The sequence below is a fragment of the Juglans microcarpa x Juglans regia genome, chromosome 7S, assembly GCF_004785595.1.
Source record: "Juglans microcarpa x Juglans regia isolate MS1-56 chromosome 7S, Jm3101_v1.0, whole genome shotgun sequence".
Classification (NCBI taxonomy): domain Eukaryota; kingdom Viridiplantae; phylum Streptophyta; class Magnoliopsida; order Fagales; family Juglandaceae; genus Juglans; species Juglans microcarpa x Juglans regia.
The window spans coordinates 3,954,283-3,970,178 of record NC_054607.1 but is presented as its reverse complement, the minus strand read 5'-3'; the positions used below and the strand labels follow the sequence as shown (position 1 = coordinate 3,970,178).

The 15,896-nt window shown below is 34.3% G+C and overlaps 2 protein-coding genes across 6 annotated transcripts; both read left to right on the top strand.

Annotated features, from left to right (window-relative positions):
• Nucleotides 1-1,602: 1,602 nt before the first annotated feature.
• LOC121240729 (cyclic dof factor 3-like) lies at nt 1,603-5,878 on the top strand. Of its 2 annotated transcripts, XR_005935599.1 has the most exons (3): nt 1,603-1,868; nt 3,170-4,918; nt 5,603-5,878. XR_005935599.1 is itself a non-coding variant. In XM_041138256.1 (2 exons), the coding sequence occupies exons 1-2, from the start codon at nt 1,737-1,739 to the stop codon at nt 4,421-4,423; spliced, it is 1,386 nt and encodes a 461-aa protein (XP_040994190.1). In that variant the 5' UTR covers nt 1,603-1,736; the 3' UTR covers nt 4,424-5,091. The 2 variants fall into 2 exon arrangements, 1 of the variants encoding a protein (XP_040994190.1); XM_041138256.1 differs by lacking the exon at nt 5,603-5,878 and having other exon boundaries at nt 3,170-5,091.
• A 5,208-nt stretch (nt 5,879-11,086) lies between these two features.
• On the top strand, nt 11,087-15,896 carry LOC121240728 (protein RBL-like). 4 transcript variants are annotated; one of them, XM_041138255.1, is made up of 5 exons: nt 11,087-11,242; nt 11,338-11,436; nt 12,807-13,894; nt 13,968-14,229; nt 15,505-15,896. In XM_041138255.1, the coding sequence occupies exons 1-5, from the start codon at nt 11,224-11,226 to the stop codon at nt 15,681-15,683; spliced, it is 1,647 nt and encodes a 548-aa protein (XP_040994189.1). In that variant the 5' UTR covers nt 11,087-11,223; the 3' UTR covers nt 15,684-15,896. The 4 variants fall into 4 exon arrangements, with proteins under 4 accessions (XP_040994189.1, XP_040994188.1, XP_040994187.1 ...); XM_041138254.1 differs by having other exon boundaries at nt 15,502-15,896; XM_041138253.1 differs by having other exon boundaries at nt 15,490-15,896.

The window sequence follows — 15,896 nt, the reverse complement described above, 5'->3', positions numbered from 1 at the left end:
TTTTTTTATTTTTTTTAAAAAAAACGTTGTTGGATACTATTTCAATGTTAATATCAATATTTTGGGAAAAATTGTATTTTACATCTCAAAATTACCACTCATTTTTATTAAGAGTGTTGATAATTTTAAGGAAACAGTAAAACTAAAAAGTCCAAACTTTTCTGTAAAAAAAAAAAAAAAAAAAAAAAATTGTAAATTCCCAAAAACATTTTATTTTCATTTTCATTTTATTTGTAACTACAAAAGGTAGTAAATTATTGATAGATCTCAAATATCTAACCTTGAATCAGAATATATTTTAAAAGATTATTTATTTCAATATTTATATTTGTAAAAAAGTTAAATATTCAAATTCTCTGTAAGAAGTGTAAAAGATGCATTTTTCAAAAGTTCGGTGAACTAGTGAACCGGATCGAATCGAACTGGTGGTTTGGTCTGGGATCGAGTTTGGTTCGGTCTGGTACCGATTTTATTTTTCTTAAAACTGATCAAAATCGGTCCGGTTTCGATTTTTCTTTTTCTAAAATCGGACCGAACCGGTTCATATATATATTATAATTTTTTATATTATATATAATTTTTATATATAATATATAATTATATATAAAATAGTTTTGTATTATATGATAAATTACTAATTAATATAATATTAAATTTTAAAATCTTATATCAATATAGTCTATTGTATTAATAGTTATACTAATACTATAATATATCACTATATTATATACTATAATATATCACTATAGTCTATAATATAATTATAATATATATTATAATATACTACAATATATTATCATTATAATATTATATAGTATAATTTACTATTATATATAATATATAGTATATTAAACTGGAAAATCGGACCGAAGCCAGTAAAATCGAAAGTACCGGTTTATGGAGGTCACCAGTACGGAATCGGTTCTTGAAAATGTAAAACTAGTGCAAACCGGTTCGGTCTTAAATTTTGTTAAAAATTGGACCAAACCGGACCGGTTACTTCCCTAATAAATTGTATGGAATTAAATTTTTATTTATTTTTTGCAAATATTTGAAATATATAATTCTTATCATTAATTTGCATCATTTGTTTTCATAACTCCTCTCAATTAATCTCATCTAATCATTATAGAAAAATGCTTAGGAGTCCGTTTTGGGCTCCTATTCGATTTGCCCGACTGGTTTTTTTATTTATTTTTTACTTAGTGATTAAGAAAATATTGTTTAATAATATTGTAAATTTTTTATTTTTTTAAAAATATTTAAAAGTATTAAAAAATGACCTAATTTTTTCTAATACTTTTTAATTTTTTTAAAAAAAGTTCACAATATTAATAAATAATATTTTCTTAATTATTAAGTAAAAAGAAACTAGAAAAAAAAAAAAGTAATATGCAACTCAAACGGGAGCCCAAAATAGACTTCTTAGCATTTTCCATAATTATAATTTTTTTAAATTTTTATACAAAATAAAATAAAAAATTTAATTTTATTTTTTTAAAATTTTAAAATAAAAATAACATTAAAAAATATATTCTGACAAAATTTTATTTTACCTTTTTTTTTAACTTTAATTTTAAGGAAAACAAACGAGGTCGAAAAAGGAGATGTTTCTGTATACGAAAAGCTTAGGGCGGTTTGAAGTTGAGTTTCTCTGTTTCATTACCTATGGAGCATTTTTGAGACATTTTGACACTTGAGAGTTGAGACTCATTAAGTTTCCCACCTGAGGAGGCATGTCTCAAGTGAGAGATCCGGCCATTAAGCTTTTCGGGAGGAATATTCCGGTAGCTGACTCTCGGATTCCCTCGGTTTCCGAACAAGGCTCCGGCTCAGAACTTCAGTCTCCGGCAATTCCTTTAGTCACGGTAATTTTAGACCATTTATATTTTATGGATACTTGGATTGATTGGCGCTTGCATAAATTGCTTTCTATTTTTGTGGGAGACAGCGCTATACGACTATTGTTTTTTTTTTTTTGGTTTCAGAGAGCAGAAATCGTTGCCTGGTTTTGGATCGTATTCTTGATTAACTTTTTAAGTTTCGGATTCATAGTTATATGCTTTCACTATCACTGCTTTTTTAAAAAAAAAAAACTTCTATGTTGGAAAGATTGCATTGACTTTCTAGATAGCAGCTGATATTTGCTTCTAGTCGCGAAGAAGGGAAAAAATCTGACTAAATAATTAAAGAGAAACAAAAGCAAAAAATATGAAGTCATTTTCATTATAACACAAGCATGTAATAATCAGTCGGTGCATTTTTTATGGGATTATGGGAAGCTGAATTGCTTTGTTTATGAGACTAAGTGCAATTTCTTATTTCCTTGAAAATGATCGCAGTTCCACAGTTTTCTAAGGTGAGCGGCTACAACTACAAGTCCTTAATTAACGAAAGATAACCATGGAACATCGGGAATATTATATCATCAGTAAAGCTACTGGTAGTTTCCGAACACTAAATCCCTCAGCAACGTGTTAAGGAACCGTAAGTGTGAATATCTCTATGCCTGCAAGAGCAGTATAGTATAGAGTCCAACAGCTTCAATGTGGACTCATAAAATATAATTCAAACATGAACCTGAGTTATGTCGTGGCACTTACAACTGAAACCTAAATAAACCATAATATTTTAGGAATAGTGGAAAACAAAAATCCTACCCAAAAAGACATTGAGGGAGCAAGATGTCTATTTCCTTTGGTGTTTGCATGGATTGGTGATATGGATGGTTTGGGATTGTACCCCGAATTTGGGCTTTGAACTTTGTTGCATAGACTCATGCTTGTGTGCTATAGATTTCATATATCTGATGTGAGTTATGTTGCCTGTGTTTGCTGTTACTGTTTTTATTATTTATTACTTATATTTACCTATAAAAAATTATTTATTACTCATATCTATGGGATTTTATTGAAGAATTATAAACCCAAATCCATCTTAGATATGGATTAAGATGTGCTAGATTTGGTTATTTTCTATCATATAAGTCGTTTGTTGTTACTACATGCCTCATTGAAGTTTAGGGGTTTACTTTTGATGCCAGTATTTTGGAAAATTATAAACCTACAACTAGTCTACAATTATTTTACAACTCTATTTAAAATGAATGGTATGTGAAGTAACACAAATTAAAATGAATGACCCTCTGATGGAGAATTTTTGCGAGCAGGATATTCCTTCTGAGATAGATAATAAAAAAGATACCAAAAACCAAAATCCCTTAAAAGAGAATGAGGCCAAAGTAGATCATAATCCTGAGGAAGACCGAGCTGCTAAAAATGATGCAAGTGGCCAAGAGAAGGTTTTAAGGAAGCCAAACAAGGTTCTCCCTTGTCCTCGCTGCACTAGCCTGGAGACAAAGTTTTGCTATTTCAACAACTACAATGTAAACCAACCTAGACATTTTTGCAAGAATTGCCAGAGATATTGGACAGCTGGAGGAACAATTAGAAGTGTTCCTGTCGGGGCTGGAAAGCGCAAGAATAAGCCTTCAGAGTACCATCAAGTAGTGGTGCCATCTAATGTAATACCAGTCACCAAAGCAGACAGCCTTAACTCTGCTAGCGACCAGCATCCCTCATGTCTTGAACTTCCTGCCTCTTTAAGACTTGACAAAGGAACAGGAGCAGTTCTAAATATTAGCAAAGATGCTCCACCATGTGAATCCATGTCAACTGTGCTCAATCTCAAAGAACAAAAGAAAAATGTTGAAATTTGGCCTTTGGTTTCTGAGGAGAGTAGCGAGGAGCCCTTATCATCTGGCTCTTCCTTCACAGCTGCTACTTCCCACGAAAGTGAATCTCCAGGACATTGCAACAGTTTCAATTTAACTCGTCCACTTCTGTGTTACCCTTTTTCCCAATGTGCACGCCATTGGAACCCAGGTTCGAATGCACTGGTGTTTGGACCTAGTAGTAGTATCTCTAATACTGGTCATATGGGTTCTTCGCCTATGGTGCCAGTTCCTGGCTTCTGTGAACCAACATTCCCACCTCTTCCTGTGCCATACTGGGGTTGCATGCCAAGCTGGGATGCCAGGAAGTGGAATAAACAGTTGGTCAGATCTAATGGCAGCCCTTCAGTTTCATCTCCTACTAGCAACAGCAGCTGTTCAGGTAATAACTCACTGATCTTGGGAAAGCATTCAAGGGATGCAAATTCACTGGCTGAAGAAACAAGGGAACAGAGCCTTTGGGTACCTAAGACACTGAGAGTTACTCATCCGGAAGAGGCTGCAAAGAGTTCCATATGGTCTACTTTGGGTATTGAGCCTGACAAGGACAAATCCAGCATCAGAGGTGGCATTTTTAAAGCTTCCCAATCCAAATCAAATACAAATTCTCATTCATCAGATGCTGATAAGGTCTTAAAAGCAAACCCAGTGGCTTTTTGTCGATGTCAATCATTTCAGGAAAGCACTTAAAGAAGCTCATGTTGTGTGTATATGGATATCATCTTTTGGTGGTCTGTCCATGCATTGTGAAAGCCTATGTTGTATGAAGTGCACAAGAGTTTTATAATTTCTGCATCTGTTTTTGCTATGCCCTGAGATCATATGGTTTGTAAGATGACCAGTGGCTTGTGGGACTTCTCTTGATCTTGTGTTTTCTTAGTAAACAAGCATTACAAAAGAATAACATGCAAGCCTCTTGCCTAGAAGAAAAGGATCCAGAGAGAATTTTCAGTCATTCGTTTTGGGCTTTATTTGTAGATGAAAGCTATCCACATCACCACCAACCGTTAATGGTAATGGCTCCGAATTTTTGTGCTGTGATGATGGCCAATGCCAATTGTTTGGCTCTCATACCTCTAAGTGATAGATTGCATTTGCATGCCATGTTTGATTACATGAAGAAAGAGACTTCTCATTATTCAAGAATACATCACTTTGAGGAGTACTCCAACTCCAAGTTTCAAGGTATGATTTCTGAATCACAGCAGTTATGATCAGACACTAACTCATCTTTTTCTTAGTTTTTTTCCCGTTTCTCTCTCTTCCCAGGCTGGATATCTTTTTTTTTTTTTTGGGAATATACTTGTTCACTGGATATCTTATTAATGGATCTGCCAACCTCTTAATATTGTTGGGAAGAGTAACTGTCCATTCGAATTTCGAAAGATGAGAATTTTGATCTTCAATTTGTTTTATACATAGTGTATAGATTGTTTCCTTATTGAAGCTAGCAGCTCTTCGCACTAGATATCACCTCTTTACCCACGTCAAATTCTAGGTATACACATACAAACACACATGTATGAATGAATGTAAATTGTATTTTAGACATGATAGTCCCGTGTTAGCTGTTACAGACATAATATTCCTTAATATTGTAAGTTGAATTCAGCACCAGATATTTCCGTTTTGTTCTAGAAAATACGATTTGAGGTTTTTGCTCACATATCAAATACCCAACTGTAAATCCATACTTAATAATTTTGGCATTTGACCAAAATCAAAGTTGGGGAACACACACTTGGGCGTTTGTAGGCATATGCAAGAGGCATTTTGAAATGGTCCTATGAATCCTCATATCATCACAAAACTTACATTGTCGTTTAATTTATGCACCAATTAAGAATCTGAAAGTTGAACATTTCTCAGGAGGATGTCACAGCTCAGTCTTCATTGTACTAAGTGTCACAGCTCTATGAATCCTAAATCTGTGTGGCGGCAAACTGAGAATTCCAAAGAACATTTTCAAGACAGAGGCCTATCCATCAGATGGTGTGCTAGACAGCACCTGATATGCATGTCCCCATCATAGCCTTCAATGATTAGTCTGAGCTCTCCTTCTGAATTGCCGGATCAGCGATACTGCCTCGAGATGTATCGTCAAAGGTTATGTTGTGAAAAAGATGACAGCAGAGCAAAAATAAACAATCAATTACATGACTCAAGTTTACTTGGTTTGGCAACATGCCTACGTTAGCAGAGCTGCAGATAATTTTATTATGTCGAGGAATCACAAAATACACCTTGGGACGAAAATATTATTGTTCAGATAGCCATACTGCTCATAATAAGCATATTTATAGGATTATACGGCAGAAGTCTTAATTTTCACTTTTTTGCAATATTCGTTGGAGTGGAGTGTCAAGCGCGCATCGAGCGAACTCTCTATTTAGTGTTTGCTTAAGTGTCGAGTCGAGCGAATTCTCAGCCTGGACTTCACTCAAGCGAACTTTCTGTCTGAGCTTCACTCAAGTTGAATGTCGACTGAACGGCGAGTGAACTTTCTATTTGGCGCTTCCCAAGTAAAAAACAGTGCCAAAAATTTTCAGCTTGAGCCAAAACAAACATGGTACAAGCCTCGTTAAAAATTCACTAAAAATTGTAACAGATCTTTGTCGGATCAAGTCATTAAGTCGGGGCGCCACTACAATGAACTAGGCTCCACAAACCCAACATGTTATGCTTGCTTGTAACTGTGTAGAGCTAATGTTTTCATCCCTTTTGCTTAATTCTGTCTAACCCTGAATTGGAGTGACTTTGTTCTTTGTATAACTTAGGAATTACTTGCAACATAGTCATAACAGCATCATTTGGAATAGTTATAGGCAATCATTAGTATCCCCAAAAGAGGAATTGACACCTAGACCACAAAAATAAATTGTATTATTGCGATGAACTTTGATGGCCTAAGGTAAAGATGAAAGTTCTAAATTGTGAAAGAAGGAATTTGTAGACCATGTCCTTAAGGAAAACCAAGGATCAAACTTAAACCTAACATCATTCTAAAATTATAGAGAAGATATTGATCCCTTCTCAAATTTTCTAATAAATGAAAAAAAGATGAGAAATCGAACAACTGGTGAATTATATATGTCAACCAATCTTAAAATAGGTTGTAACATATAGGTTCAAAATTTGGACAATAAAGTAAAATTACTTATTATTATGACTATGATTATTATTATTATTATTATTATTATTATTATTATTATATTATCATTATTTTTAAAGTATTTATCTATTTATTTCAGTTGTTTCGTAGACATTTTTAAATCAATTATTAATTACAAATTAAGAGTCAGTTAAAATTTTTACTTCTTTGTGTTTTTAAACGTGTATAACTCAAATTGCACTTCTCCCACGACTTAAATTGCCAAGACCACTTCCTCCACGCATATCCCTCTAATCTCATGACCATATCGAGTCCCCTCCCACCGAGAATTATTAGAACCATTCTGGCTTAAACACGTTAAACCCCAATCTCCATTTATATATTTTTCCCCTGTTGACTCCTCAACACACTAACACAACAAATAACACCAACTCAATTGAGAAATTAGCCTTCGTTTCACATAAACAAATAAAGCCCAGCCAGTCTGTGCTTCTCCATCACCCCATTCGAAGGAGATCCTAGCTATGACTAGCGTAGATCACTGTCTAACTTTGTCGTTTTCCATCTCTTTTGTGGTAAGTTCTCGTCAATTTACACACTTCCTTTACCTAATTCCTTCTCCGTAACCACCATCAAGACTAAATGTATTTTTGTTCTTTTGTTCTCTAGGTATTTCGCCACAAACAGAGGCCTCTCACAGTGTTTTTCGCTGCTGTCGATCTTCACCAAACCCACCACCGCACGTTGTCCCTCCGTAAGTTGAACTGTTGCAAACATTCTCTTATGTTTTGACCCTCTCTTTCTCGAGCTAACGGCACAGATCCCACTTATCTCTCAGAGTTTTTGTCACCGTTGATCTCCAACCACTAGACATCGCCGTTGCACTCCAACATCCTCTCAGTAAGACCACTCCGATATCTCTATTTTCCTACACCATCATTTTCTTCGATCTAACAATATTTCTATGCTTCTGAAGCTTTTCCATCGCTGATCTCTATCCATCCACCCAAATTCGTCTTCGCACAGCTTTTGCTTTCTCTCACGGTAAGCCCGAACACCTCACTGATTCGCACGATGCTTTTCTTCTCCAATGTTCATCTCTTTATGTTTTCGTGCATTTTTGTCGAATCTCCTTCACTTTTATTTCAGCTTTGTCCAATAAAGCTCTGCACCTCTTTGCATATCATCAAATTACCTTTCACACAATACATTTTAACTTCCGTTAAAAGTCTGTCGAAGCTGAAGCCTTATTGTTTGTGTAATCCCATTTTCGCCCTTTTGGTTTTGTCGTGTATCACCATTTCTATCTTAGTTCAGTTTTTCCATAAAGCCTTTCATATTTTTTAGTTAATTATAAAACTAATATTTGAGTTTTTGTCATGTATCAGCTTTCTCATAAGCCTTGCAGGCTGTTTTATTTTTTCAAAATAATGTCCTCCAACCTTTTTGACTTCACTTTTCAACTTTTGTAAAATGTCTCTTGAAATCTTTGGAGTAGTACATTTTTAGTTTTTGTGTGGGCATGACAAAATGTGTTTAAAATGTGTTTCTTTACTTCGGCCTATTTTTACTTATAGATGTAATATGTTGACTTAATTTTAATTTGGTTCTTATTGCATATAGTTGACGCTTATACCTTGTATATAATTTAAATTATATTAAGTATTCATTTATAATTTGATCACGATAATAAATTACAAGAATTTGAATTTTAAGGATAATCAAGTTTAATTAGTAAAATGAATTTCCAAAGTTTATTTTATTGGATTTTGATAAAATTATTATGTTATATTATTAATTGGAAAATAAAGGAATATGTTGTGACTTTTGAATCATATTATTATTTCTTAATTTTAGCATATATCGAGATATTTATTAAATTATTCATATTAAATTATTTTCTATGATATCAATTTAATTAAATAGAATGTCACGACATTTTTTAGGAAATTAGTGACATATGGTATTCCGTATAAATAACGATCTACAAGATGAGATTTTGGAATTTTCGATATGAGGTAAGTAATTTGATCACAAATTATGATCATCAAAGTTTAGCTTATATAAATTATTATTAGAGCCAATTCTTTGATAGCCATTTTTTTTTGTACCACTCATGTCATATGCAAGCATGTCACCAAGCACAGTACATGATCATGATCATGTCATTCAACATCATGTTCAAATTCAGAAGTTTACAGTTATTTATTTCAGTATGTATATCATGCATTTCACGTTACATAAGATACGTAAGTTATCTTAAGTTCAAGTGTAAGATGAGATGAGATCAGTTTAATTAGATGACCATTCAGATGCATGGTACCAATGCAGTTTCAAGGTGGATGTACAAGCCACTGACTCAAGTGTGGTCAACCATAGTATGCCATAATACTATCAGCGACTCCCTTTGCTGCAGCAGGACATGAGGTTGGTGTACAACCTTGCACATATAGTTAAATGTGTTGGCCAGTTAGATCAGTCAGTTAAGTCAAATAATTTAGATAAATAAGATCAGTTTGTTAATTCAAATAAATCAGTCATGCATATCATAAACATCAACATGAACAATCATGATTTAAGCTCTCAACATGAAAATTCTTATAAAAAATCTTATATTTATTACGTTTACATTTTGATGAATTTCATACTGAGTCTTTGACTCATTTTAGTTTATTTTATTTTTTAACCACCTAAGTGAGGATGATGAACACGAGCAGACAGACCAGAATTAGAAGGAGCAGTTGATTAAGTCCTAGACTTCTTAGAATATTATGATATTTTTTTGACAATGGATTTTATTTAGTTTATTTCATTTAATATATATGGAGATTTATTATTGTTAAATGATTCTTTTTATGAAATAAAAGCTCATTTTATTGTATTAAAATATCGTATTTTTTGTCGGGTTTATTTTATAAAAGCTAGTGACCCTTCTAACCCTTGAGAAGGGGTGTTTCATAGGCCCTCATCATTATGCCAAAACAGAAATAGCCACATGAATTAACAAGATACACAAGCATAATCATCAACCAAATTCATGAACGAGTGCAAAACGAATAAGATAGTGTGTCTTTATCAGTTCCAAAACCCCATAAAAACTAGGGCCACTTAAAATAAATAAATAAAAATTCTAAAAGATTGGCCAATTAATAAGGCCTCATTTGTTATTTTCATAAATAAGATGAGATGAGATAAATTGAGATAAAAGTTAAAAGTTGAATAAAATATTATTATAATATATTTTTTTAATATTATTTTTATTTTAAAATTTCAAAAAATTAAATTATTTATTTTATTTTGTATAGAAATTTAAAAAAATTATAATAATTAAATAAAATAAAATGAGTTGAAAATTTTCCTGAAAACAAATAAGATAAAGTTGTGATATTCTTGCCTCATTCGGTGCGCATGGTAATACTGTAAATCTTGCTTCCCCTTTATAACTTCTTAAACATATGGTTGGTCTTGTTGCATTGGATCGTGCAGGAGTTCCTAACTCCAGGCATTAATTGTTTTTCTCATTTTATAGATTCTTATTTGTGAATATTTTATTATTTTTAATAATTTCCACGTAGTTTTAGGAGCTTGGTTTTGGACTTCTTAATGTAACCATCAAACTCCATTTTGTATAAGATATTTATTTCTCATAAGTGAGAGTTATTAATAAAATTAGAATATTATCATATTCTCTAGAAAAAGTAATAATTTTCGAGTTCTATCTTTTTCTTTTTAAGTTATGTTTAAAAAATAAAATGTAAATAATTTTTTATGTTAGATGATGGATGCGTTTTAATATCAAGTATGAATAAGGGAGTAAATAAATTTTTTACATTTTCAAAAATTTATTTAAGTCAGGAGAAAGTCTACTCTGCCGCCACCATATTACTGCTTAAGTGTACCGCTCGAGAAAATTTTTATTTTTTTTATTTAGTTATTAAAGAAGTGATTTTAAGTGTATTGATGTATTTTTTTATTTTTTAAAAATATTTAAATATATTAAAAAAATATAAAAAGAAAAATAAAGAAAAAATAAAAACTCAAAATTACTGTGCGGTGAAACCGAGCGAGCTACTCTCTTTCAGAGGCTGTAAAAAAAGAGGTTTGCCAAACAAAAGTAGGTTCGCACACGAAACGCAGCCGTTTCAAGGATTTAAATAAGTGGCCCTCGACGTGGCCAGATGCGGAACGTACACTTTCAAATGAACGGTCCAGATCTACTTGGGATTTACTGGGTGTATAAAACTCCATTGGAGCCAAATTCGGAGTCCGGGGTTGTAGTTTTGCTTCTTTCTTCCTCCTCGGAACAACTCCACTCGTGTGTTGTGTCTGTCGCTCTCTGTCCAATCCCTTCCTTTCTCTGAAACAAAAATCAAGACCAATGAACGCGCCCATAATCGGTGAGCTTTCGCTCATTCTTTCCCTCTTCAGACTTTTGTTAATTTTAGCTTGAAAGCTTTTTTGGGTTATTAAATTTTTGTATGTTATTGTGAAGATCCACTGCAAGGAGACTTCCCAGAGGTGATTGAGGAGTATTTGGAGCATGGGGTCATGAAGTGCATTGCATTCAACCGCCGTGGTACCCTTCTGGCTGGTATGCTCTCTTTCTCTCTCTCTCTTGGGTGTTGAGTCGAAGAGAAAATTCCAGTGTGAAATATCTGTTTTCCCCAACGGTATAATGTGAACATTGTGTATGCAATTTTTTGGATTTTGCAATATTTATAGTTTATATTGATTTGTTGGGTGTCTTGGCCTGGTCACAAATGGCGGGGGAGTCTTAAAATTATTGAAGAACTACTTATGTACTAACCGGAGAGTATGTAAAAATTTCTTGTTCTTGCGTTTTTCCTTACAAACTTTTTTTTTGGAAACTAGCTGAAGGTTTACCCATTTTATGTTTTGGTAGCCACAGTGGCCATCTCTGAAAATCTGCAATTTTGCCAGTGGTTAACTTTTTGCCTATACTTATTGCATCATGCTGGTCCTAGAAAGATTAGTTAGGGTGTTTAACAGTAGATTAAGGAAAATGAAGAAGAATACTTTGGGGGTTTGGGTGTCGCAAGCTTGGATCTTGATTGTTATTGAGTCTTCTAGTCGAAAAGCTTTAAGCAAATTGCTCGAGTAATATATATTTTCATAAAAAAAAAAAAAAAAATTGGCTTGTGCTCCTTTACCACATGCATTATATTAACCTTCATAATATTTTAAGATTGCTTTTACTCCAATGGTTAACAAGATTAACTATAACTCACATTGAGTTTGGCTGATATTTTACTATAATTTTTTTCAGATGGCATATTTAGGTTAGATAGCCATGACCAACTTTTTTTTTAGGATATCAGCATCAAAGTTGTTTTGTTTCCTTTGTTGTTCGTTGCCTAATTTAGATTATGGGAAGAATTTATCGGCACAAGTGCTAAAGCAACAGTTACCATCATAATTGTAGGTTTCTGATATTTAATGGTTTTTCTAATTTGTTTGGTTCATCTCAATCTGGGATTTTCATCTCTATGTTTCATTTGGATATGTTAGTTGTAGAGTTGACAAAACTTGGTTCCCTTGTTGAGTTTCGCAGTTGAGAAACTTCATCATATACTTTGTTTGAGTATTTTCTTTGTGGAAGAGAATATTTTGAGTACTTTAGTGTATACTAGACGGTAGATTCATCCATTCAGTAAATGCTAGTGCTGAGATTTATGTTGTGAGGTCTTTAAGTTAATGATTTTGCTTGTAACATTAGTGATATGAGAACTCTTAAATTTATCTCTCCTTTTTACTAATTATCTTTGCTTTATTTTTCATCCAAATGCATTTATTTGCACATAGCTAAAGTGTTGCCTCTACTCTCTTTTTTTGCCTTGGTGGTGCTGGGTAAAAACATGTAATTCTGATGCTTTCTTGTGACATTCTTGGGGTTTATTCAAAGATCTTTACAGCTCGTGTTATGCTTGTTTGATTGACCAGCTGGATGCTCTGATGGGAACTGCATTATCTGGGATTTTGAAACCAGGGGCATTGCCAAGGAGCTCCGAGATAAAGACTGTATTGCCGCCATAACAAGTGTCTGTTGGTCAAAGTATGGCCATCGTATCCTTGTATCTGCTGCTGACAAGTCATTAACGCTTTGGGATGTTGTCAGTGGCGAGAGGCTTACACGCACAACTCTGCAGCAAACCCCTTTACAAGCTCGTCTAAATCCTGGCTCCTCTACTCCATCTCTCTGCCTGGCATGTCCTCTCTCATCTGCTCCCATGATAGTTGATTTGAACACAGGAAGCACTACTATGCTTCCGGTCTCAATCCCTGATACAGGCAATGGAACTGTCCCTCAGTCACGCAATAAATTCTCAGATGGAACTCCCCCTTTCACTCCAACTGCTGCTTGCTTTAACAAGTATGGGGATCTTATTTATGTGGGGAACTCCAAAGGGGAAATTCTTATAATAGACCATAGGACTGTCCAAGTGCAAGCCATGGTTCCAGTTAGTGGCAGTGCTGTGATCAAGAACATAGTATTCAGCAGGAATGGGCAGTATCTGCTTACAAATTCGAATGATCGTACCATTAGAATCTATGAGAATCTCCTCCCCTTCAAAGATGGGCTCGTAGCCCTTGAAGACTTGGACAAGACACTTAATGAGCTAGATGGTGTTGAGAAGTTGAAGGCTGTTGGATTGAAGTGCCTAACACTTTTTCGGGAGTTTCAAGATTCTATCACAAAGATGCATTGGAAAGCACCTTGCTTTAGTGGTGATGGTGAGTGGGTAATTGGTGGTTCTGCAAGTAAAGGAGAGCACAAGATTTACATATGGGATAGGGCTGGGCATCTTGTGAAAATCCTTGAAGGTCCAAAGGAAGCCTTGATTGACTTAGCATGGCATCCTGTTCACCCCATTGTTGTGTCTGTTTCCCTGACTGGTTTCGTATATATTTGGGCAAAAGATTATACGGAGAACTGGAGTGCATTTGCTCCTGATTTCAAAGAGCTAGAGGAAAATGAGGAGTATGTAGAACGAGAAGATGAATTTGATCTGGTTCCTGAGACTGAAAAGGTGAGAAGGCAGTTAACTGGTTGAGCAGATCATTTCTTCACTTCATCATTTCTTAAAATTTTGTGCCTTACAGGTTAAAGAATCAGATGTTAATGAAGATGATGAAGTTGATATACTGACGCTGGAGAAGAATTCAGCTTTCAGTGATTCGGACATGTCCCAAGAAGAACTGTGCTTCTTGCCAGCTATTCCTTCTCCTGACGTGCCTGAGCGGCAAGACAAGTGTGTTGAAAGTTCATCAAAGTTAGTGGATAGTAACCAGTCTGGATCCCCTCTTTCAGAAGAGGCTGAACCAAATGGGCACACAACAAACCATGCATCAAGTCCGCCTGAAGGTAATGCTCTATGCCTTCTATGTATTTTTCTGCAAGTCATTGCTACATTCATCCTTACTAGGAACAAGGCTAGCTACACTAGTCAAGTTTGGTAGTGTCCTTCCATCAGATTATTTTTACCAAAAATCTGGATTAAAAAACTCTAATGTTGATTTTGAAAGCCTAAGTTTCTAAGCTACCTGTGTCTGAAATTGTGTTTTTTTATTTTTCTGTACTCCTAACCATTTCTTTCTTCCCTTGAAGCCATCCTTTTATAGACATCCCGTGTACTTTGATTCCAGCCCCTTCTGTTTGGTGCTTTAAGTGATGCTTACCAGAAAAGAGAAAAAATGAAAAGAACAATAGTTAACGGTCCTAGGAAAAAAACTAGAAAGTCAAAGATGATAATAATGCTTGCTTAATGCATTAATTGAACCGTGTTAGCGATAAAATGTGGAGGTAGATAGAAGTGTTTTTTGATCTTGGGAATGTTAATATGGTTCTCACATAAGATTTATAGTGCGAGAAGGCATTGCTCTTAACTGTTCTGGAAGTGATGCTTGGTAGTATTTATTCTTTAATTAGCAATCCCATATGATTTTCCAGTTCTGTTACTCGTAACACTCCAGTGAAACACTCCCCCGTAACACCAGTGACATGACAGGCATTAATATGCTACACAAGTGTTACGCTGCCTTGACTTTATGCCACGCCAATGGTGTTACATGGGTATCACACATTGGGTGTTATAAGCAGATTTTTTCATGATTTTCAGGTCCTTCGCTATATTTCTGTTGTTAGAGAGCAATTACGTTTTTTCTTTTTGAAAAATAAAAATTAGAAAATTCATGCCTCAGTAAACGTTAGATGGAGTGAAACCTTTTAAGCTTTTATTGCGTTAATGACAAGGATTCTCCGAATTTCTCGAACATGGTATTTGGGGGAGAAAACATCAAAAAAAGGTTTGGAAAACCAAAGACTTAGGGTACGTTTGGATAATGAGAAAACATGAGATGAGAGAGATGAGAAATTGTTTGGTTTGAATGTTAAACTTTATAATATTTTTATTTAACTTTTTCTTCCTCCTTTCCGAAAATTCAATAAAACATCTTAATTCAAATCATTTTACTGCTATTCACAGAATTCTTAGATACCCCAAGTGTCCAAACAAGCTATCTCCTATCTTGTAAATAAATTGGAATATCTTTCTTAGCCACTTAAGCTTGTAATTAGTTCAGTTTTAGTTTCCTTAAAATGAGGCACTGACTCATGCAGTTGTAGATAATTCTGCAGCAGAGGATGCAGGAGGATCACGCATGAAAAGAAAGCGGAAGCCTTCAGAGAAAGGGTTGGAGTTGCAGGCAGAGAAGGTCAGGAAACCCAAATCTTCCGGTAGATTGTCAAAAGTTAAAAATAAATCTGTGGTTGATCAAGATAATGGCAATGGCTTTCATGGGGATGATGTCTCTGATTAGTACAATTAGATTTTAGTTCTTATTTCTTTTTATCTGTACTTCCTAGTTCTCTCTTCACTTGGGTCTTTCCTGCTAGACGACTTAGAGGCTTTTAGTTTTTTTCTTCTTCTATAGATTTTTTATTTTTCCTAGCTCTGAATTTTCTCTACACATGTTCCATCAAGTTAACAAGCTGTGAAATCACGAAAAGAGAAAGAACTTCGGTTCCTCATC

Bases quoted from the DNA above. Each gene is read 5' to 3' on its own strand.
- LOC121240729 (XM_041138256.1), top strand. From the start codon at position 1,737: ATGTCTCAAGTGAGAGATCCGGCCATTAAGCTTTTCGGGAGGAATATT. The intron at 1,869-3,169 runs GTAATTTTAGAC...TTTTGCGAGCAG, and splicing joins CGGCAATTCCTTTAGTCACG to GATATTCCTTCTGAGATAGA.
- LOC121240728 (XM_041138252.1), top strand. The intron at 13,895-13,967 runs GTGAGAAGGCAG...TGTGCCTTACAG, and splicing joins TGGTTCCTGAGACTGAAAAG to GTTAAAGAATCAGATGTTAA. The intron at 14,230-15,483 runs GTAATGCTCTAT...TGACTCATGCAG, and splicing joins TGCATCAAGTCCGCCTGAAG to TTGTAGATAATTCTGCAGCA.